This window comes from Centrocercus urophasianus, unplaced genomic scaffold (genome assembly GCF_019232065.1).
Source record: "Centrocercus urophasianus isolate 14NV4802_14NV808 unplaced genomic scaffold, USGS_Curo_1.0 seq_11, whole genome shotgun sequence".
In the NCBI taxonomy this organism is placed as follows: Eukaryota; Metazoa; Chordata; class Aves; order Galliformes; family Phasianidae; genus Centrocercus; species Centrocercus urophasianus.
Window position 1 is genome coordinate 89,970,121 of NW_024884253.1, and position 23,530 is coordinate 89,993,650.

The 23,530-nt window shown below is 39.7% G+C and overlaps 1 protein-coding gene across 10 annotated transcripts in view; it reads left to right on the forward strand.

The window, feature by feature from the left end:
* The window catches only part of TNS3 (tensin 3), a 210,993-nt gene that overhangs the window by 109,722 nt on the left and 77,741 nt on the right, over positions 1-23,530 (forward strand). For all 10 annotated transcript variants that reach the window (XM_042839564.1, XM_042839604.1, XM_042839609.1 and 7 more), the window contains 8 exons: positions 1,086-1,266; positions 9,744-9,794; positions 12,770-12,892; positions 14,757-14,821; positions 16,731-16,814; positions 18,315-18,427; positions 19,292-19,352; positions 19,461-19,536. In XM_042839564.1, coding sequence (XP_042695498.1) covers positions 1,086-1,266; positions 9,744-9,794; positions 12,770-12,892; positions 14,757-14,821; positions 16,731-16,814; positions 18,315-18,427; positions 19,292-19,352; positions 19,461-19,536 — 754 coding nt within the window. The remainder of the gene's footprint in view (positions 1-1,085; positions 1,267-9,743; positions 9,795-12,769; positions 12,893-14,756; positions 14,822-16,730; positions 16,815-18,314; positions 18,428-19,291; positions 19,353-19,460; positions 19,537-23,530) is intronic.

Here is a 23,530-nt window from a genome sequence, read left to right on the forward strand (position 1 = left end):
ACTCATCCCCAAGCCTATAACGCGGCATGGGGTTGTTGTGCCCAAAGTGCAGGACCCAGCACTTGGCCTTGTTGAACCTCATCCCATTCACCTCAGCCCAGCGATCCAGCTTATCTAAATCCCTCTGCAGGGCCACCCTACCCTCAGGCAGATCCACACCACCTCCCAGCTTGGTGTCATCTGCAAACTTACTGAGCGTGCACTAAGTGCCCTCATCTAGGTCATCAGTAAAGATATTAAACAAGTTGGCCCCAGCACTGAGCCCTGGGGGACACCACTTGAAACAGGTCGCCAGCTGGACTTAACTCTGTTCACCATGACCCGCTGGGCACGGCTCTCAGCCATTCCTTACCCAAACAAGAGTGTACCTGTTCAGGCTACGGGCAGCCAGTTTCCCCAGGAGAATACTGTGAGGGACCGTGTCAAAGGCTGTGCTGAAGTCTAGGAAGACTACATCAACAGCCCTTCCCTCATCTACCAGACTGGTCACCCAGTCATAGAAGGAGATGAGGTTGGTCAAGCACAACCTGCCTTTCACGAACCTGTGCTGGCTGGGCCTGATCCCCTGGACACCACGCACGTGCTGTGCAATCTCATCCAAGATGATTTGCTCCATAACTTTCCCTAGTACCAAGGACAGATGGAGTCTGTCTGCAGTGTTTTATAGACAACCAGTAAATCTACCAGTTCAGAAAGCATTTGTAGAATTCTATAGAAGGAGAGATATATGCAATCATGTTTGTATACTGTGGGCTTTTTGTTTTTGTTTGTCTTTCAACTCCTACTTTTTTTTGTGCTGGAGTTTATAAAAATTGCTTGCATTAACTGTATTGCTTTTCTATATTATTGATTGCAGAGGTTTTTTTCCATTATATTTTTAATGTGAAGAACTCTGATATTTGGCTACTTCATTTACATACTGAAGAATTTGAGCTTTATAGTATTCAGTAATCTTTTATTTTCAGTGTAAATTCTGAAAAACAGCAGATGCTGATGGTATGAGTCCAAGTTGCAGTTCTTCTCATTAATATACTATCTGTCCTCTGCTGCTTTGTTCTGAACTGCCTCATTTAATTTCTTCACAGAAAGTGCCAAAGTGCAGACTTTGATCACATTATGGAGGAAGGCTATGAACTTGACCTCACTTACATCACAGAACGGATCATTGCTGTATCCTTCCCTGCTGACAGTTCTGAGGAAACTTACCTGCACAACCTACAAGATGTAACACGAATGCTCAAATCCAAACATGGGAATAATTACCTGGTATGTGTATCAGTTTTTTGTGCTGCATCTTCTTCTGTCTTGCAGGAAGACCACTTGTAGGGTCTCAAGTACTGCTATAAACTATAAATCACTTACCTAAAATGTTGTTGGTCCACCTGTCATAGAATCATAGAAACCTTTAGAGTTTTGTAAGCCAGAACTGGATTTTTGGTAATGTTTTAAGGTAAGACAGATATTAAAAACACTGTCACTGCAATCCCTTGCAGTCACTGTTTGTATAGTAGGTAATCAAATGCTGTAGAACAATTGCACTGACTTGTCCAAAGCATACTTTTAAAAGATCCAGATGCTGCAGTGTGTGGAATGCTTTTTTTTTTTTTTTTTAAGCAATCAGCTAAATCTGGGTACTTGGCTTAGGCATCTCATGGTCTCTGGTGATGGTGCTTGGGCTGTCTCTGCTTGTGTGTGTTGTCAAACTGTAACAAAGAAAATTAGGGTTACTGTATTTGTCCAGTATACAATGTTCTGTCTAGCTTTTTCTCATTAACTTGATTTTCTTCCTGCTATTTCTTTTTCTGTACAAAATTAGGCTGTAAGCAAATCTCAGAGGAGCTCTGCATGCAGAGTATTATTTTGGATGATGATCTGAACTTACTTTCATACACTGTTTTCTGCCTAATACATCTATAACCTTAAATACGTGTATTATACTTGCTTGTTTTGAGAACATGTATTTTAAACAAGGCCAGGATTTTAGTCATTTTTCTTCTCCTATTAATTGTATTTTAATCATGGCATGTAAGTTACTAGAATCAAATTCACAGCTTCAGTAGCATAAACTTATTGTAAAAGTAAGTTTGTAGTGTAATTCTACCTACTTATTTAGATATGCAGTCTTTTACTCAGAAACTGGGTGACAGATGCATTGTGAGCCAGCTATTTTCCTGAAGATACACCTGGAGTAGTTATACCTGTTAGTATTATAAAATCTTGATGTTTGTATTGTAAGTCTTTTTTTAGGATGAGAAGATGCCCTTTCTCTCAGTGGGACTACAATCTGCTTATTTTTTTATATTTTATATTTATATTACAATTTATTAAAAATATTTGTATATTACAGGCAGTACTTTGGCATTCTGCTAGATTGGTCGAAAGAAAGTTTAATTGTTAACTAGGTTTTTACAAATTCTCAGAATAGCCAAGCAAATTATAGCCAAGTTGTAGAGCTGGAGAGCTAATTTTTATACTGCATCTGTTTCTCATGTTTCAAAGATGCCTTCAGTTTATTTGAGAGGCATGTGTGTAGTAGCAGGGGAAAAAAAAACCCAAACCAAAACCACACAACCACAAACAACAGAAACCCTGCAATTGAGAAGTTCTACTAAAGCCGATTAGAATAGCTTTCACTTGATCAGGGCTTCAGCTAGCAGAAAATATAACATATATCAGTATTTGTAATTTCTTGTTTTGCTGTACTCCTCCAGATTTATTTATCTGTTAATTGTTGCTGCTGTGTCTCACAGACAGAAAGAGGAAAGAGGAAGAGGAAGCTAGTTAGTCATATGTATGTAGGAGCATACTAAGAAGTTTGTGAGCAGTGACCTATTTATGTCCAAGTTATTAAGAACCAGATGGTAAATACTGCAGACTAAATTAATAATCAGTTCTTCTGTAAAAGGAAAATGAGCTCCAAACCCACTTCTACTATTTGTAAGAAGAAAAAATACATTAGCTACACTGCAGTTTTTACAGAATCACAGAATAGGAGGGGTTGGAAGGGACCTTTGGAGATGCATCAAGTCCAGCCCCTCTGCTGAAATAGATTCCCTGCAGTAGGTTTCACAGGAAGTTGTTCTGACAGGTCTTGAAATCTGCAAAAAATGAGACTTCTACCTCTATGGGCAACCTGTCCAGCGTTCTGTCACTCTTGCAGTAAAGAAGTTCTTCCTCGTGTTTGCATGGAACTTTCTGTGTTCCAGCTTCTGCCTCTTGCCTCTTGTTCTATTGCTGCATGCCGTAAAGAAGATCTGCCTCCATCAATTTGACTTCCACACTTGAGATATCCGTAAACATTAATGAACTAAACTCTCTTACCCTTCTTCAGACTCAGGAGCATGAGATCTCTCAGCCTTTCTTCATCCAGGAGAGATGCTCGAGGCCCCTAATCATCTCTGCGGCCATCTGTTGGACTCTTTCTAGAAGATCCCTCTCTTGTTTCAGTGCACGTAGCCCAGAACTGGACACAGTGTTCCAGTTGTGTTCTCATCAGGTCAGAGCAGGGGGGTAGATCACCTTTGTTGATTTGCTGGCCACACTCTTTTTTTAATACACCTGGGATACAGTTGGAGTTCTTGGCCACTAGGGCACCCTGCTGGCTCATGGTCAACCTGTTACCCACTAGGACTTTTAGGTCTTTTTCCTAAGAGCAGAGCTCCTTTCCAACAGGTCGGCCCCTAACCTATACTGATGCATGCACTTATTCCTCTCCAGATGGTAGGACCCTGTATTTGTCCTTGTTGAACATCACAAGGTTTCTCGCCACCCAACTCTTCAGCCTGTCCAGGTCTCGCTGAATGGCAGTACAGCCATCTGGTGTATCAGCCTCTTCTCCCAGCTTTGTATAATCAGCAAACTTGCTGAGGGTGGACTCTGTCCCTTCATCCAGGTCATTGATTGAAGATATTGAACAAGACCAGTCCCAGTACTGACCGTCGAGGAGCACTGCTAATTACAGGTGTCCAGCTAGACTCTGCTCCATTGATCATGACCAGCTGAGCTCTACCAGTCAGCCCTTCCTAAACTTCATTACAAGGATGTTGTGGGAGACAACAGTTGTCAAAAGCGTTGCTGAAGTCAGGTTATACAACATCCACTCTCTCCTCTCATCTATCCAGCTGGTGATGACATCACAGAAAGCTACCAAGTTGATTAAATACGATTTCTCCTTGACAGGGAGATGTAGTGAGCCTTCCCATGATGAGATGTAGGATGGTATAAAGATAGGCAGTAGCAGATAAAGCTGCTTTAAACCGTTTTTGTGTCACCCAATAAATGCAGATGTCACAGTCTAGTAATAAAGAGGGAATCACTTATGCCTTTCCAAGGATCAAGGCTTGCCAAATACTCCAAAGGAGATGATTTCTGAGTGAGGGGATGCTTCCCTTGTGGATGCCAGCCCTTAAATGGGATTAGTGAAGAACAGATTCTGCATCCACCCCTTCCAGTCCCAGAGGTGAATTGCTTTCACCTGTGCTCCCAGGGCTGGTTTCAATCCCCCCCCAGGTGCTTAGTCACTGATTCAGGCCATGACCTAATGGTTTCCATACACTCCACCCATTCGTAACATGAACCAGTCAAGCTATCCTTACTATCTAATTAATGATCATAGTCACTGCGGAGATGTAGCGTGCCACAAAACTGATATTATTTCATATGGCAGCACAGATACAGTTTTTGCCCATCGTGTTGTAAAGAGTCCATAGTTTTCAGTTATATGTCCTTCTGTCATCTTTTGCAAAAGGTGTGGGTTGGAATGGACCTTTAAGATCATCTTGTTCCAACCCCCCTGCTATAGGTAGGCGTACCTCCCACCAGACCAGGTTGTTCAAAGCCCCATCCAGCCTGACGTTGATAATTCCAGAAAGGGGGCATCCACAACCTCTCAGGGCAACCTGTCCCAGTGTCTCACCGCCCTCACAGTGAAAAATTTCTTCTTATTATCTAGTCTACCCTTTTCCATTTTAGAACCATTTCCCCTTGTCCTTTTGCTACACATCCTTCTAAAAAGTCTCTCTATAGCATTCCTTTACCCCCTTCAGGTACTGGAAGGCTGCTGTGAGGTCCACCCAGAGCCTTCCCTTCTGAAGGCTGAAGAGCCCCAGCTTTCTCAGCCTGTTCTTGTAGAGAAAGTGCTCCAGCCCTCTGGTTATCTTTGCGGCTCTGCTCTGAACCAGCTCCAACAGCTCCATGTCCTTCTTGTGTTGGGGGCCCCAGAACTGGACACAGTACTCCAGGTAGAGTCTCACAAGAGCAGAGGAGAGGCACAAAATCATCTCCCTCAGCCTGCTGGTCACACTTCTCTTGATGCAACCCAGGATACAGTTGGTCTTCTGAGTGCACAGTGATTTGTAAACTGATCTTAAACATACCAAGATACATGGATATAGAAGAGTTCTCACCGAATCACACCATTTTCTTTTCTGAAAATTTTAGGTAATTGATTTCTTACACCATTTAAATGCACATTTTTAGAGTCCTTGTATTTTAAAAATAAGACTCTCTTATACAATCGTGTGGAAAGCATTTTTGGTTTAATTCCTGCTAAATTACACTGGGTATTTCTGGAAGAATAACTACAGCCTTAATTTCAAATGTTGATACATCTTCCTGAACCAAAATAGCATGGCCATGCATACACAAATTTGGTTTACTCTTTACCTGTTTCAGCAGTAATCTGTTTAAAATGCAGACAGAGTACAGGAATAAAGACTCTGTTCCCTGTTGAATAAGGATGTTGTAAGATTTCTTTTTTTTCAGGGTTTGAGGTCAGTTAAAGTGATGTATATCTTTTATGATTAACACTGCATGATTCTGTAACATTATACAGCTTAAAATGCAAGCTGTTTTCTTGAATATCTGTTAATTTTATTTTTTTTTTTTTGTTAATTTGTGTGTGCTTTTCTTTCTCTGAGTGAAATTCATGTTCACAAACTGTAATTTTCCCTAAAGATGGTGTAACATCTTCCCTTTTTCACTGTGTCCTTAAGCATCAGGCAGCAGCTTCTAGAGGCAAAGTGATTTAGTTTTTCCTCTTCAGTTCTTAGCTTCTTTGCTGAGACTGCTGATGAGAGTGCTGGTTGATTCAGGTGGGGTAGTACACTTTAGAAAAGGGTTCTTAAGTTGTCTGGTGGTGGTAGCTAAGTTCATAGTAGACTTGTGTCTCATTTTTATTCTCACTCATGTTTATGGTCTTTTTATCCCGTTCTGGCAGTATAATGAGACTTCTTAAATGCTTATGAATGTCATCATCTGTACTTAGATCTCTGTGATGTAAATTAGCCACATTTTGAAAGAGAATCTTGCTCATTAGCAATGTTTCGCTTATTCAGTACTAGTATTTCTAGTTATTTGTTTTTGATTGGTACTGATTCAAGGTATTTTCTGATGATACATTCAGACATACTTCTGTATGCTGCTCATATTTACTTGTTAGCATCTATATAAGCAGTCTGTATCCTTAGCTGTATCTTGTTAAGCACTAGGTGGAGTTTTCATTGACCAATATTTTGTGAACCATGCGCTCAGATTCAAATATATAAGACATAACCACATTTTTTTTGCTTGGTGTCCAGGTCTCTCTCAGTATACCCTTAACTGAAATAAATCCACGTGAAATAAATAAAATGAAGAAAACTTTACTGTCTTTTTTGAAGTGTACATTTAGCTTCATCATATAATCTCATGTATGGGCTGTGTCAAGGGGGCAGAGGGGCCCATGAATCCATGCCCTGGGAAGTTGTGGGGAAGGAAAAGGAAGGGAGATGGGCCTTGATGAAGGGAAGTGATGGCAGCGAGCTAAGGGGAAACACTTTCTAAGTACAGTAGCAGAATGTGAGAGAATGCGATATAATACAATATGATTGGAAGTGAAGCTAATAAATAAAATGGGAGAGTTTCTGAAACCAACATCTCTAATGTTGTAGGTGAAGCAGATAGGGAGCAAAGAAGGGGGAAGTCTTTATCTTTCCCTGCAGATGGAAAACGGAAATGGAAAAAATGAAGTCTTCTGGGAGTTGCAGTTCATTCTTCTCTTCTGAGACCAAGAGATTGGAAATACTGACAATCCATGAAACTGCAGCATTAACTCTTTAACTCCCAGTACATGGCATGATATTATGCAAAATACCGATGATAGCCATGAAACCTTGACATTCGATCTCTTTATTCCACGTCACTACATCATGCTCAACATATACAAACAATAATAACATGCATTAAACACACACATGGAATTACTGACTACATTCCCCTAGCATGAAATTCCCTTGTGGTACACACTGAACATCCTCATTTTTCTACATTACCCACCAGGTGAGGTCAGGTTCATGAAGAGGTTTGCCCTTGCCTAAAGCTGGGAAGACCCAAACCGCTTTTTCCCCAGCATGCTTTTTACATGTACTACAGGGACCTTATCTCCCTCTACAGTATTTAGGGAGCTGGATTGATGGATCCTCTGGTGTTGACCAACCAGGTGGCTTCTGCCGTATGCTTTTCCCAGTGCTTAAATGTTCCGCCACCCATTGCTTTCAACATAGTTTTTAACAACCCGTTGTATCATTCAGGTTTAGCAGAAGCTGGTGCATGGTAGGGAATATAAGAAGTCTGCTCAATGGCATGATCTTTGACCCAAGTATATACAAGAGGATTTTTAAAGTGAATCCCATTACCTTACTCAATTCTTTCTGGAGTGCCATGTTGCCACAGGACTTGTTTCTCAAGACCTAATACGGTGTTTTGGGTGGTGGCATGGGGTACTGCATATGTTTCAAGCCACCCAGTGGTTGCCTCCACCATGGTGAGCACATAACGCTTACCATCACGAGTTTGTGGCGTAGTCAAATCAACCTGCCATGCCTCCCCATATTTGTACTTTTCCATTGCCCTTCCCCCCAGAGAAGTTTCATCCTCTTGGCTTGTTTAATTGTGGAGCATGCTTCACAGTGATGGATAACCTGTGCAATGGCATTCACAGTTAATTGCATCCCATGGTCTCTAGCTGACTTATATGTTGCATCTCTTCCTTAGTAGCCTGAGGTTTCACGGACCCACTAAGCTAGAAATAATTTGTTCTTGTGTTGCCAGACCAAATCTATTTAAGCCACCTCAATTTTGGCAGCTCGATCTACCTGATGGTTATTTTGTTCTTCAGTAGCCCGACTCTTGGGCCCATGAGCATCTGCACCTTTACAACAATATTCTTTATTTGGGCAAAAATGTCTTTCCACAGTTCAGCAGCCCAAATAGGTTTATCCCTTTGTTGCCAGTTGTTTTGTTCCCACTGCTGTAACCACCCCCATAAGGCATTTGCTACCATCCATGAGTCAGTGTAAAGATAAAGGCCACCTCTCCTGCTCAGCAACATCTAAGGCCAGCTGGACAGCCTTTACCTCTGCAAATTGGCTTCTTTCCCTGCAGTGGCCTCTGCAACTTGTTGTGTAGGGCTCCACACAGCAGATTTCCATCTGTAGTGTTTCTCCACAATGCAACATGCTCCAGCAGTGAACAGGGCAAATGTCTTTTCACTTTCTGGTAGTTCACTGTATGGTGAGGCCTCTTTAGCACACGTTACCTCTTCTGCTGGTGATATTCCAAACTTTTTACCTTCAGGCCAGTCCATGATGACCTCTAGGATCCCTGGATGACTCAGGTTCCCCATCCACACTCATTGTGTAATCAGTGCAACCCACTTTCTCCAAGTGGCATCAGTAGCAAGATGGGTGGGGGAAACCTTTCCTTTAAACATCCAGTTCAGCACTGGCAGTCGAGGTGCCAGAACGAGCTGTGTTTCAGTACTGTACTTTGGAAGCAACCTGAAGCCCCTCATACACGGCCAAGATGTCCTTTTCAGTTGGAGTGTAGCACTCTTCACACCCCCTGTACTTTTGACTCCAGAATCCAAGGGATCAGACTTTGTCTGTCTTGAGGCTTTTTACCAAATGGTCCCCAAGTGGGACCTTTCTCTCCAGCAGCACGTAGAGGATGTTCTTTGCATCATGTTCCATCCATACAGGCCCCAGGTCCAAGGCACAGGCTGTCTCCTGCTTAATTTGCTCAAAAGCCTATGGCTGTTCAGGGCCCCAAGTAAATTTATTCTTCCATGTCATCTGATAAAGGAGGCTTACAGCAAGGCTATAGTTTGGAACATGCATTCTCCAAAAGCCCACTACACCCAGAAAAGATCGTGGCTCTTTTTTATTAGTGAGCGGAGACACGGCAGTGATTTTGTTGATCACATCCGTTTGGATGTGACGACGTCCATCTTGTCGCTTTATCCCTAGGAAGTGAATTTCCTATGCGGGTCCTTTCACTTTGTTTTGCTTAATACTGGAACCAGCTCATAGAAGGATTTATTCTCTCTCCTTTTTTGAAAACTTCCTCTGCTGTGTTGTCCACACGATAAAGCCATCAATGTACTGCAGTTGCTTTGGAGCATCACTCTGTTCCAGCGCAGTTTGGACAAGTGGTTGGGCTGTATTTCCATCCCTGGGGATGTTATACTGTAGAATACCAAAGGAAACCATGAAACCGTGACAAAACTCAGTTTATTATGGACAGTACCTAAAATACATTTACTTACGTTAACTGAGTATAAATGTTAATTTAGTTCAGTAAAATAGTAAGCAAGCCTGAAGTCCTACAACTGCCATTTCAATAGTAATCATCTGTTTCAAGTAGTGATTTACTACATAAATTCTGAAGTGTTAATTGTTGGTATTTTCTCTTTTCCTTGTCAACAGGTACTAAACCTTTCTGAAAAGAGGTACGACCTTACCAAGCTTAACCCAAAGGTACTGATTCTTTTCCATATCACACCTCTTTTTCTGTATTGTCAAATGTAATTTAAATGGCCTAATAAGTCTTAAAGCTTTTCAAGACTTGCTGCAGAGTAAGATAACTTTCAAGTGTTATACCTTTTTGGCCTGTGCCTTTCAAAGATATTTTTTTTCTTAGACTTCACACACTGAAATCTGTTGTGGCTACTGAAAAAATTTATTGAGTGAAATAAAATTTACTCCAACTGTGCTTTTCTTGTGTACTCACAGGATATCAGAAGCTAATGTGCTCTAGTATACTGTCTAATGGCTGAAGCTAGTGAACTCAATTCAAATGCAACTTTACTTTCATATTGTCTTTTCATTGCTGCTTCTTTGTACAATAGAGACACAGGGGAAAGACCTGTTGATGTCAGTCTTCTGTTTTTCCTCATGCTTTTTCCTTCTAAGTGTTCTGTGTAGGTCACTCTGAAGGTGGTGTGTCCTATTTGTAGCACAATAGCACAATAACACTATTTGACAGAGCAGATTCTCAGTTACAGAACGCTACTTTTCAACACAGCTACCACCATAAAGTATGTATTTTTACCAGTGGTGGACAAGAGCCTGCATGCTGGACTTTGAAAGTCTTATACATTTGGAATGTGGCTTGTCTTTTATGTCTCTGCTGAAGCACATCACCCACTGTCTCACTCTGCTAACATCCACTGTTTGGTCTCCACAAATGTTCTGCAAGCATCAGTGACTGTCAATAGGTGCCATTTTTTCTGCACTGAGGAATTCAATTGCTTACTAGTTTGTCAAACTACCCCACTGCTACAACAATAAACTGTAATGGAATATTGTTGGGAAGGTTCAATCTCTGCTACCACATCTCTGATGTGTTAGACCAGCATAATAAAACAGAAGGCAGTACTTTTGGAGCAGCCCTTGTATTTGTTGTAAAAAACCAATTCAGGTTGCTCTTCTGCAGCTGTTATAGTGCATGAGTCAGACAGATGCATCCTCATTGCAATAGTTTTAATTTGGAGAAAATTATTTAAAAGGCTCTTATTATTGAACTTTTGAGTACTTAATTCATCATGAAGGATTTAAATTGTTCATGGTTAGTGTTTTTATTAGTGTCCAATATTGTCACTTAAAAATATGCATGCAATACACTCCTGCCATCTGGCAATGGCTGAAGAGACAGAGGGGAATGGAAGCAGGTTTCTGCTGAGCACCAGCTGAATCCTCTCCCTGCCTATTTCATCCACCTCATCCAGAGATGCCCCTTTGCAGTAGGTATGAGGCTGTGAAATTTGGTGGAGAGGCAAACAGTGACGTGAATGAAGGATCATCAAGATTGGACAAGTCACCTAGAACTTTGCCCTATATCATGTCCACTTATCTCAAGAAAAAGAAAGGTGGTTGTCCTCGGTGACCCTCTTCTGAAGGGAGCAGGGAGCCTGATACACCAACTGGACCGATGCCATAGAGAAGTCTACTGCCTCACTGGGGCTTGGGCCTGAATAAAAGACATTAGTAGAAAACTCAGTAGCCCTAAGATTATTTTCCATTATTGTTTTTTATTGTTGGCAATGATGAAATAGCAAAAAGTTCTAGAGCTATCAAAGAGACTTCAGAGCCTTAGCGTAATTACTTTCCTCTATCCTTTCAGTAGAAGGAAATAGTAATGAAAGGAACAGGCAGATCTCTGATCAGTTCATGGCTTCCGGACTGGACATTGGCAGAACTTCAGGTCTTTGAGTCATGGAATAGTCTGTGCAGCACCAGCTCTCCCAGCACCTGATGGCATGCAACTTTCTCAGAGCAAGGACTGTATGGGAGTTAGCAGGGCTTTTTGATAGAGCTTTGAAACAGATTTGAAGGGAGAGAGGGATAAAACCAGACTCACCAGTTATAAGCTATGGTATGGCACACCAAAATTTGAGGGTGAGATCCTTCAGTCCGCTCCATGAGTTGTTAGGTACATTGGAACACTTCCGAAATGTTTCTACATCAGTGCATGCAGATGAGGAGCAAGCAGGAGAAGCTAGAAGTCTTGGCTCAGTCATAAGTGAAACCTGGTGGGAAGACTCCTGTGACTGGTGTGTCAGTTTTGAGCACAGCATAAGAAAATACATAGAGCATCTGAAGGAGAGACTTTGAAGATGGTGAGGTATCTAGAGGCCAAGGCATATGAGGAGCAGATGAAGTCGTATGGTTTCTTCAGCTTAGGGAAGAGTAGGCTGAGTGGTAACCTCATGGCTGCCTACAGCTTTCTCACAAGGGGAATGGAGGAGCAGGCACTGATCACTTCTCTCTGATGACCAGTAACAGGACCTGAGGGAATGGCATAAAGTTGCATCAGTCTAAGTCCAGGTTAGATATTAGGAAAATATCCAGTGTCCAGGCCTGGAACAGGCTCTCGAGTGCAGAGGTCAAGGCACCAATCCTGACAGAGTTCAAGAAGCTTTGGATAATGCTCTCAGAAGTGTGGTTTGAATTTTGCGTGATCCTGTGTGGAGCCGGGAGTTGGACTCCATGCTCCTTGTGAGTCCCTTCCACCTCAGAATATTCTGTGATAATATGGTGAAGAAGCAGTATTATATGGTGATTGAATTTGAATAGGAAAAATGAAAAGAACCTTTTGCATATAAAGAAAAGAAATTTTAAACAAAATAAAAATGATTTTAAAATATTTGACCAGGTCAGTGAACGTTCTGTGTCGTAATGTTGACCTTACAAGTATTTTGCTATTTAAAATTAGCTTGGTTTCTAATCGAAAATTCTTTAAGAAATAAAGATCTTCAGAAATGTTTTGATGTATCAGTGGTAGATGGGCTTTGGGAAGAGTGTTTCTTTTTACAAATGTACCATTTTTTTAAACAAAGTGAAAAACAACAGCAACAACAAAACACTAGCCCATTCTTCTCCTTAAAAGAACTGTTAACATACTTATTTATATCATATCATTCAAGTGTAACATGTGAAGTAATTCTCTGCAGATTATGGATGTGGGGTGGCCTGATCTCCATGCACCACCTCTTGATAAGGTGTGCACCATCTGCAAGGCTATGGAATCGTGGCTGAACAGTGATCCTCAGCGTGTGGTGGTGATCCATTGCAAAGTAAGTGAGTTTTGTGTCCTTGCTGACTATCAGTTTGAATTTATTTTTGAAAAGATTGTCCTTTATCCTTACTCATTGAAAAATAAAAATGAAGATTGCTCTGTTTTTAGTGTTGGAAACTGTTCGCCATATCTTCAGTTGATTTAAGTAGGCTTAAATACACTGCACTTGCATACTTTTTATCTCTGCTTTTTTTTTTAATACTGTTCTTGCCTCTATTCTACTAGAGTATAGCATGCAATTATGTTAGTTTGCTTCTTCAAAGGACAGCACTTCTTCTGTAAGTCTTGAGTTTTTCCAGCTCAGAGGAAAATTCTTCAGAAGCATTTTATATTCTATGACATTTTTGACATTTTGTTGCTGGGCAAGCATAGGTGATGTATCATGGGCTTAACTTCAGTCAGTTGCATCCACACTGCAGATCGTCAGAGGTTAAGTATCCAAACTGCTTTTAGTATGCTAAAGTGGGTGTTCAGGGTACCTTTTTCTGGGCTACGTTTTTTGTCTGTAAATGTGGCTCACAGTGTTGAATATATAGCAGAGCTCTGTATCTCATAGATCATCACTTCACTGTCTGGTATGTCTGGAGGAAATCAGTGCATTGAGTACCTCGTACCTCCTGGACTGAGAGGTTCTAACTGTAATTGCACTGTCATACAGTGAAGCTTGCTGTTGTGCAGTGCTGCTGCTTCTCCTTGCTCACATAAGAAAAATAAAGAAAAGCCTTGATTAGAAACAGATTAGTTCTGAGCAACAAGCTCAGAACTGAGTTAGCAACTGTGCTGCTGACGTAGGTAAATCTCTGTATTGTTGGCAGATGTGACATTAAACAAAATGAGGGTGATACGGGACCGAAACTTCGCAGTTTACATTGAGTTGTATAGTCTCTAGTCGTGTGTCACTTGCAGGTAGAATCGAGGCATTAGAGAGTTCTTACTAGCTGAAGGACCACAGCCAGGAGGATGGCCCATATACAGGACAAAAGAAAAGGGGCAAGGTATTACTAGGTATTTTATTTGCAAATTGGCATAGTTGATTCATGCCTCTTGGTGATGACTTAAAAGTTTTCGAACACAAAAATAGATGCAACTATCCTGTGTCAGCTGACAGTCTGAAAATCTTTTGAAATTAGCAAGATCTACCACCTGGTAAATTGCATTGATCATATAAAGTATTCGATAAAATCTTGAAACTGTTTTTTTTTTTCCTCATAGAAAAATAAGCAACAGTTGGTAGTCTGCTATAGGTGCTCTGGTTAAGCAGGTAAAAGCAACAAAACCTGTCAGAAATCATATGTTTTTCTGTTGTGGTATAATCCAGCAGGTAGCTGAGCACCACAAGGTTGTTTGCTCACTTTCCCCTTCCCAGGAGGATGGCAGTGAGAATTGGAAAAAGCAAAATAGAACTCCTGGGTTGAGATAAAACTACTTACTAAGGCAAAGAAAAGGATAATGATTATATATAGAAATGACAAATACATATGTAAAAATGTATATAACAAGTGATGCACAAGCCATTGCTCACCATCTCCCGACCTAGGTAATGTGATTGAAGAAAATCATTACTGCTGGAGAGCTAGGCTTTACTCCGTGTTTTGTCATCCGTTTGTGCAAGCTTTCTGCTAATTCAGTAGGACTTGACACACATTGTAGAAACCCTGTTTAACATTTTTCATGTAAATGTCAACCAGTTTGCAATAGAGAGGGAAGCTCTTCTGTCCGTCATTAACACCTTTAAACAAGACATGAAATGCATGAGCAAAGAGAGTTTGTGAATCTCCTGCTGTAAAGTTCTGTTCAATATGTGTCTAGTAAAATAATGATCTGCAGTATAGATTAAATAAATAATATCTTTCCTGATGCAGGGAGGAAGAGGAAGGATTGGCGTAGTCATTTCATCGTATATGCATTTCACCAGTGTTTCTACAAGGTCAGTTATGAATAATGGAAAGAAAAAAATACATATTGTGCTTTTTTAACAAAAAGGAAAACGTAAGAAAAAGGTGTTGTGGAGTTGTTGTAGCAGTTCCCTGCTCAAGGTTTGTTATCATGGCTTCTCAGCAATCTTGGGTTGTGTCTTAAAACATCTTGAAGGACCAGGTCTTCAGCTGGCTTTAACAAGTGTTTGATTGCTTGGTTTCCTTTTTTTTTTCCTTTAGAGTGATTGAATTATGAACTGACAGATGGCAGTTTATGTCAATAAAGATTATACATGCTGTCAATTGGATGAAGTATTTTGTTTTTTTGTTTTTGCTTTTTAATCAAATTGTTTTTCCTTAATGTTGTTTTTGGTTTATATATATGTCAGTGTTGTATGTTTATATACTTAAACAAACACATGCATGTATGTGATTATATACATATGTATACACTTACACAGAAACACAAACATATAAAATTTCCACTCTTAAGTGCCATGGTTCAGTCAGACTTTATTCTGACTTCACAACAACCTGTCAGTAATGAATTTCAGCACTGCAATGGATGACGTTCTGGATCACTATAGGCTAATAGCAAATTTCGCATGGGTAAAAGCCCATGAGCACAGTATGTAAAAACTTTCAGAGCAGTATGTCACAAAATAATTGATGTATATTTTAGTAAACCTGATTGACAGGTAAAAGTAGGTTAAGAAATGAAGTGCATTATGTATTTGCCAGTATATACTGAAGAAATAAGAATGCCAGTTACTCTGAAATTAATGCCTCCTATGTATTTCCGTGGGAACTACAACAAATGCAGAGAACACGACACTGTCTGATAGAGCACTTTCTCAGCTGCAGAGCACTATTTTTAGCACAACTGCCACCATTGGTTACACATTTTCACAAGCAATAAACAAGAACCTGCTTTCTTTTTTTCCCTTGGAACTCATTTCATTTGAATGAGACATGGAATTTCAAATTTTAGATGCTAGAGTCCAATCATTTTGAAGCATTTTTTTTAAAAACATCCTGATGCTAATTAACACTGTCAGCTATATCTGTTATGAGGCACAAGGTTTCAGTATAACAGAATGAGCATAACATGTTACAGGAGAGGTGTGATTAACAGCATTCTTACTGATTTTTGGCTCCTCTGTTTGTGGTGTTTTGATTTTTTTTTCTGTAGCCCTTGTATTCATCTGCATTGATCCTGAAGACCCCCATTGGGGCCATTTCTGTTCTGGGCAGAGAATGGAAGAAAGTGTGTGTTCTTCTGACTATGTTTGTTTCTTAGGTGTACATTTGAAGAATTTGTAGTTATCTGTTGGAGAGCATTTATTCTTCAAAGATATGTATTTTTATTTAAAACATCCATGGCTTTGCTGGCTCAGGGCAGAAGAAACAAAAGTTGGATTAAATTGTTTGACTGCTTGAATGATCCTCCAGCCTGGCATATCTTGCACCTGATGGGCTGTATTGCAGTAAGAGCTAGATAGTGCTTTTCATCTCCATAGCGCTGCTGCTGCTTTTTAAAAACAGGGAGTGTCTATTTCTCACATAACTCACCTACAGAACATTGCAGAAGTGATGGCAAGTATCCTTTTCCTTACTTTTGATACATTTTATTGCATTGTTTCATGATGGAAATGTTCAAATAATTGAGTAAGGGAGAAGATCCTTGGACTCCAGGAGAAACCTACCTTAAAGGTTGGAATATGAAGGTGTCAGTAAGAAACAAAAAATATGTGACCTGTAAATGCTAAGGTTTTTGGCTAGATAGTTTTTTGTTTTCTTCTTCCTTCATTTTCTTTTTTCCCTTCCAACTCCTTTGCTATATTTCAAGCAGTAACCTGATGAATTTCCAAGATAACACCAAAATGGAATAACATGGTGTCTGTGCCTCTGTTTTGACAGTGCTGATCAGGCTCTAGACAGATTTGCTATGAAGAAATTCTTTGATGACAAAGTTTCAGCTTTAATGCAACCATCCCAGAAAAGGTATTTGGCTTACTTTTAATTCATAGCAATAAGAAATGTCATTGTTATATTCTGCCCCCATACTTTAATCCCTTCTTTGCTGTATGAAGGCTATTTCCAAAAGATTCTCTAGCAACTTCTGAACTCTTGTACTGATCTTCACTGATGAAATTGTACCCTCAATTCCAGCATATAGATTGAGGTAGATTAGATCTTCTGTACCACACAGCATGGTTTTTCAGTGTATTGTTTGTTAGCAAAAAGAGGGTACCACTGTTTGTTTTTTATTTGCTGCAAGATAAAACTCTTTTTTATGTAGTATTAATGATGCCTATGGAGTACTTGCTAACTAACGTGCAATAAAGATTTTTTATTACCACTTGCTTGTAGGATCTGTAGATTGTCCGACTGTTCCATGTCCATGCTATTAAGTTCTTGTCAAAACATTCACTATATATTCTGTCTATCTGGATGTCTTACCTGTTCAGTCCATCTGCACAAATAAGAATGTGTTAGGATTCAAATGAAGCAGTTTGGGAAGTGAATAGTTCTGAGGTTGGCTCTGTGCCTGCTTTTGTATGCAGTAACCAAGGCTTCATACCAAAAGAGACTGATATCCATTAGACAAGTAACTCTGATATGGCATGATCTTCTTCTACAAACGTAAAAATTCCCCTGGATTTGATTGAATAATTACTGCTTAGGTTTGGTTTTAGTCAGCATGCAGACAGTAGTTTTTAGAAGTCATGTAAAGGATAAGGCTTTGCTAGTAATTAAACTAGAAAAAAACAACAGCAAACATACGACACTCAATTTTCTGCATCTCTAAGTAAGAAAAGCTTTTCCATTGCGTCATAAACTTACTTGGTATTTAAAGAGTCCTTTTTCACTTGAAAAATAATAGCTATGCTGCAGTGTGCAATGCTGTGCAGTTTATGAGCAGTCCTGCACTATGCACGTTTCCAAATGAAAATAGCAGCAATGCAATGATTTTCACATTACTATAATAATTTTCCCCTGGTACTGACTGAGATGACTTCCTAGAATAAAGGTGTTATTTGCCCACATTAGTCTTTCTGTTAATATTTTTGACGGGGACCTTAAAACTTCTGCTTTAATGAGGAAGTGTGCTTCAGTGTAAATGGAGTGGGGTCCGTTTCATGCTGTTGCAAGAGCCAATTCAGACTTCTAGTTGTGAATAAAAATGCATACCAAAATGATTGATTTCGCTATTGCCTCTAGTTACTTCCATGTTTAAAGTAGTGATGTAAATAACTAAAATGAAGACTTTCGGCATTACCAGTTAAACAGCACAGTAAAACAATTAAACAATTATTCAGTAATTTTGTAAATTAAAATGTATTTTCATGCTGTTTTGCAAAGATCACTCTTCTAGAGCCATAAGTAATGTCACAGTGCTTTCAGTACCCATGGACTAGAAATACTAGCGTAAAGAATGTACTTCCATGATACGGTTGTATTTCTGCTACTAGCTAATGAAGATAAACTTTGCATTTTTAGATATGTGCAGTTTCTAAGTGGCCTTCTATCTGGATCTGTGAAAATGAATACAGCTTCACTTTTCCTGCACTATGTTATCCTTCATGGCATCCCAAGCTTTGATGCTGGGGGAGGTAAATTATGTATATTTTCATATCCCTGTGTAGATTTAAAGCCTTCTATTCATTCTGAAACTTTCAAAAATCATGCATGAAACTCAGAGTAACAGGAAATCGTAGAATGGCTTGGGTTGGAAGGGATGTTGAAGGTCATCTAGTTCCTACCCCCCTGCACTGGGCAGGTTGCCTACCGCTAGACAGGCTGCCCAGGGCCCCATCCAACCTGGCTGTGAACACATCCAGGGTGGGAGCATCCACAACATCTTTGGGCACCCTGTTCCAATGCCTCCCCACCCTCTGAGTAGAAAAGTTTCCTCCTAATATCTAATCCAAGTCTCTTTTTGTTTAAAAAAATTCCCCCTTGTCCTGTCTCTATCAGGCCATGTAAAAAGTTGGTGAGTTGATACTCCTTGATATCAGTCTAATAATTCCCATTAAATGAACCAGAAGAGAAATACTGTATAAGGAAATAATTTTTTGTCCTCTATTAAATAAAGAAATGATGCCTGTTTTCTGAACAGTTGTGCTACCAGTTCCTGTAGAAGAGCTGAGAACCTTGTTTTATGTTTTATGGTCAAGTCTCCTTCTTTAGGACAGAAATGTAATTATAATTTTCTTTCTTCTCACTAGAACCCTTAAAAAAAAACTTTCTTCCCAATTCGGAGTTAGTCTCAAGACCTGGAAGAAGCAACTTTTTCTTAAATTATAACTTACACTTTTTAAAGAAAAAGTCAGTTATGCTTTGAATGTATTCACAGTTTACATTTTATCACTTTGCATGCCACTTTACTCAGTCTGGATATACATGAAATTTCCAATGTCTAAGATCCAGACAAAAAAAAAACAGTTACAAAAATTGCCTTGTTTACTTCTTCACAGCGTGTCGGCCTTTTCTGAAGTTATACCAAGCTACCCAACCCGTGTATACATCTGGAATATAGTAAGTCTCAGTTATTTTCCTTTGTTTTTAAATATGTTTTAATTCTTACGATTACAGAATTCCATAATTCTGTGTTTTTCTGTGCCTTTTTTTTTTATCTCCTTCAAGTAGTGTAGAGTCAGAAAATCAAAACAGAATCTGCATTGCTATAGAGCCAGCCCAGCTTTTGAAAGGAGATGTTATGGTAAGTTAATCGTATTGAATGAAAGTGTAGTATTTTGTCATTGAGATTATTGTCTCCTTTCTGTTTTGGAAGTTTGTAATAAATAAATACATAAAATGATCTTGCAAAAACAGAGTCATGGAATCATAGGATGGGTTGGGTTGGAAGAAACCCTTAATCATCTTAGTTTCAACCCCCTTGTTGTAGACAGGGATACCCGATACCTCCCATTAGAACAGGCTGCTCTAAGCCCCATACAGGGTGGCCTGGAATGCCTCCAAAGTGGGGAATCCACAACCTCTCTGGGCAACCTGTTCCAATATCTCACCACTCTCACAGTAAGGAATTTCTACCTGATATGTAGTCTAAATCTACTCTCTTCCAGTTTGCAGCCATTTCCCTCATGCTATCTCTACATGCCCTTGTAAAAAGTCCCTCTCCTGCTTTCCTGTAGGCCTCCTTCAGATACTTGGAGGCCACTATAAGATCCCCCCAGAGCCATCTTTTCTCCAAGCTGAAGAGCCCCAACTCTCTCATCCTGTCCCTACAGGGGAGGTGCTCCAGCAAAACTATTCATCCACTGAAGTTGAAATGGGAGGTTTTAAAACTATCACTCATGGTTTCCTTTTGCTAAATTAATATATTGGTTCTTAAACTAATGAACAAATTCCTATTGCTAAACAAACCAATCTATATAATGGTGGGGGAGTTTGGGGCTGTTTGGTCCCAGATAGTGGATTCAGTGCAGGTTGCACGAGTCCATCTGTCTATCTCTGTTTCTGCCTTCTTGCTAGTACACAGCCTTTTGACTGTCTCCTGCAGCTCAGTCACTGTCGCAGGAGGTCCTTCACCTCAGTGGCACAACTTAGGTGAGTTTGCCACTCACCTCTACTCCAGGAGCAAGGTCCAGGCGCCAGGGCTGACCAGGGCCTGCACAACTTCTTCCTTTACTGCTCTGTCTGGGCAGAGGCATTGGTAATGTCCAGGGTAGGTGATGCATACGCCCCTTTTAGAGCTGCATTTTTAGCTTGGCATTGAGTGCTCACCATTCTGCCTCAAGGGTGAGCTGGAATGAGTGCTACTTGCTTCTGCAGCTGGCTGAACCTCAGTTCCCTGATGTATGATCTACTACCCCGGCTGCTGCAGCATGCTATGGGTGACACCCACATTGTTTGCCTGCCCTGTGCTTGGTAGGCAGCGATATGGTGCTCTCCTCTCTGAGGCTTCTTTTAGGGGTGTGGGTGCAGTCTTTGCAATGCCTATGGTGTGTCAGCCTCGTTTGTGAGAACTGCCCATAGCTATAGGGTTGCTCTGCTTTCTTGGTGTTTCCCTGGCAAAGGAAATCCCTGAAACTTCCTTGTATCTTGAGATTGGTTGCTCTGGTACTGGCCAAGCTGGATCCAAAGCAGCTGATCTCGATGACTGATACACTACAAAGTAGGTGAAGTACTAAAAAATAGGTTGAGAATTTAGTTAGCACCCTTGATTTTTACATGATTGAAAATTCCTGTAAAGCTCAGGCTGGTATGTTTTAAGGAACGACAAGAATTTCTCTCAGCATTTCCATTTTATAGCATCAAATACAGAAATGTTTGTAGTATCTATATTAAAGTTGTCTTGGGGAATATTTGTGACTCAGTGTTAGATTATCCTTGTCCTGCATCTTGGCAGGCAAGATCTGCAATCGTAAAACTAGATGCTGTTTCCTGTGTGCAGAGCGTAACTATATTGAACTTCAGCACTGTCATTTTGTATCTCTTTGCTTTCTTTCTTGCTTGTGATTTGCAGTTACACATGAGGTAAGTAAAGAAATACAGTTGCTGTGCCTTTCAATTAGACTAAGAGGGCAGGGGATCAAGTAGAATGAATAAGGATGGGGTGAGACTATATTGTGAAGAATGAGTATTCCTGATATATATTGCTAGTAGGTTCCAGAACGACTTTTTATATGGTGTATTTTTTTTTTAACCGAGAAATGTTAGACTTGAATGTTTCCTGTTTTCCTATTCCCTTTTTCCTTTTTTTTCCCCTAAATTTTGGAATAATCGTTTTGATTTTCTTCCTCCTTCTTTCCTTTACGTTTTTCTCTTTGCCATTCAATTTAGAACATCTTTCTATATTTCTTGCAAAACAAATGTTTTAAATATCCTGTTATAAATTTATATTCTGGAGGTCTGGGACATTTCCAAATTCAAGATTTGTTGTGCTTGTCAGAGAAGTCTACACAAACAGTATATATAAAGTGTTTAAAAGGAAAAACGAGCAAGCAGTTTGTTCACTTATGCTTTTTGAAACAGATCAACTTCATTAATCCTAAGCTATGCTGAATGTTTCTGAAATTCTGAATTCTGAACAAGCCAACATCTTATTCAGCATGGTATTATTTCCCAAACAAAGTCTTCCATTCAATTACACATGTTTATTGGCAATGATTAAGCAAAACCATTAAGGGTTTCAGGAAAAAAAAAAATAAAAATAGGATGCCCTGCCTCCAATTCCAAAGATTTATCTAATCGAACAGCATTGCTTAAAAATAATTGGTTTGAAAGACTTGTTTTAGGTTTAGAGGATTCATTAACACTGTGATGATACAGCAATGCCATATCTGTTGAAAAGCTGCATTGACATCTGATAACGCATATAGTTATTTCCCAGCATATTTCACTAGCTTGTATTATTTTTCAGTAGGGCATCAGATGATAATGGAGTCAAAATTCCAAGCAAGACTTCAACTCTTAGCTGTCTGAAGGCAACAGCAGAACAGTTCTGTCTTCCTTATGGCCACCAGTTTAACCTAAATTTCTAAACAAAACAGTCTAACCAAACTTCAGATGCTTTTTGAAATAAAGCAGTTGTACTGGAAAGCTTTCTCAAAGCGGAAAGCTGTACCTTGATTGTTTCTTATAATCACCATAACGATGCCTGATTAGATTAGAATCACTGGCAGCTTACTTCTGTTTCTGTGTAGACTGAAGTGAATTTCTATATAGACCAACTGTTTTGAAACAGACTTAAATTGTTAAGATGACGTTCACACTTGAAAATGTTTCTGCCTATCAGGTCTTTATGCATTGCTCCTCCTGTTTCTTTCGGAAGTTTGGTTAGAATGAGAACTTTTGGAGAAGTTATTTTTCAGGTGAATGACTTTCTTAACTGCAAGGTGGAGGAAGGAGTAAAGTTTAAGCTGTTTTGCAGGATAATCCCTTGGGCTGCTGCTGAAGAGACAAATAGCTATCTCAACATGAATAATATTCAAAGAGTGTGCTGTTGAGTCAAACAGATCTTTAACAGAAACTTGCCTTTATTTTCCTTCTCTTGAAAAGTGTGCTGCTTCAGACTTACCAGTTGGGGGCTGGTAGTACCCTCAATGCAGCTTATAGCCAAACCCATGTATGATTTTTACAGATGTATTTTGACTGCTGTTTTCCATGCCTTTGCTGACAGATACTCCTGGTATATGGTCTTAAAATGCACCATGTTTTTGTATGCACCACGTCAGTTCTGATGAACTGCTGGAATTTAAGGCATCAGAGAGTTAGTGTATTGAAGGCAGAAAGCAAAAGCTTACGTTAGAATTTAAAATCCAGTAGTGTGAAGAATTTATTAGCTGTGTTTCATCCCAAACCCCTGCATCTTCCTTGTATTACTCCGGTTCCCTTCAGTTTGAATAACTGTTAGTTCCGTGGTTATTCATTATCTTCTTTCCAGAATACACTTTTTTTTTTCATTCTGGATTAGAAAAAGATTACTTTTGTGTTACTTTATTATTTTTTGTTTTCAGTACTTTTCAGTAGCATCCTTAATTATAAAACCTTGAAATCCCTTTCAGTCTGGTGACTGATGTAAACAAAATGTTGACTCTTGTATTCCTTTAAAAATGCTTAGTGATCATGAATTGCAGTTCACTAGGAAGTGGTAAGTAAAATATTGATAGGCCTGATCTAAAGGAGGGTTGTGTTAAAGAATAGTGTTATTTTGTTCACTTTTAGCAACTCTAATTCCTATTAGATGGATT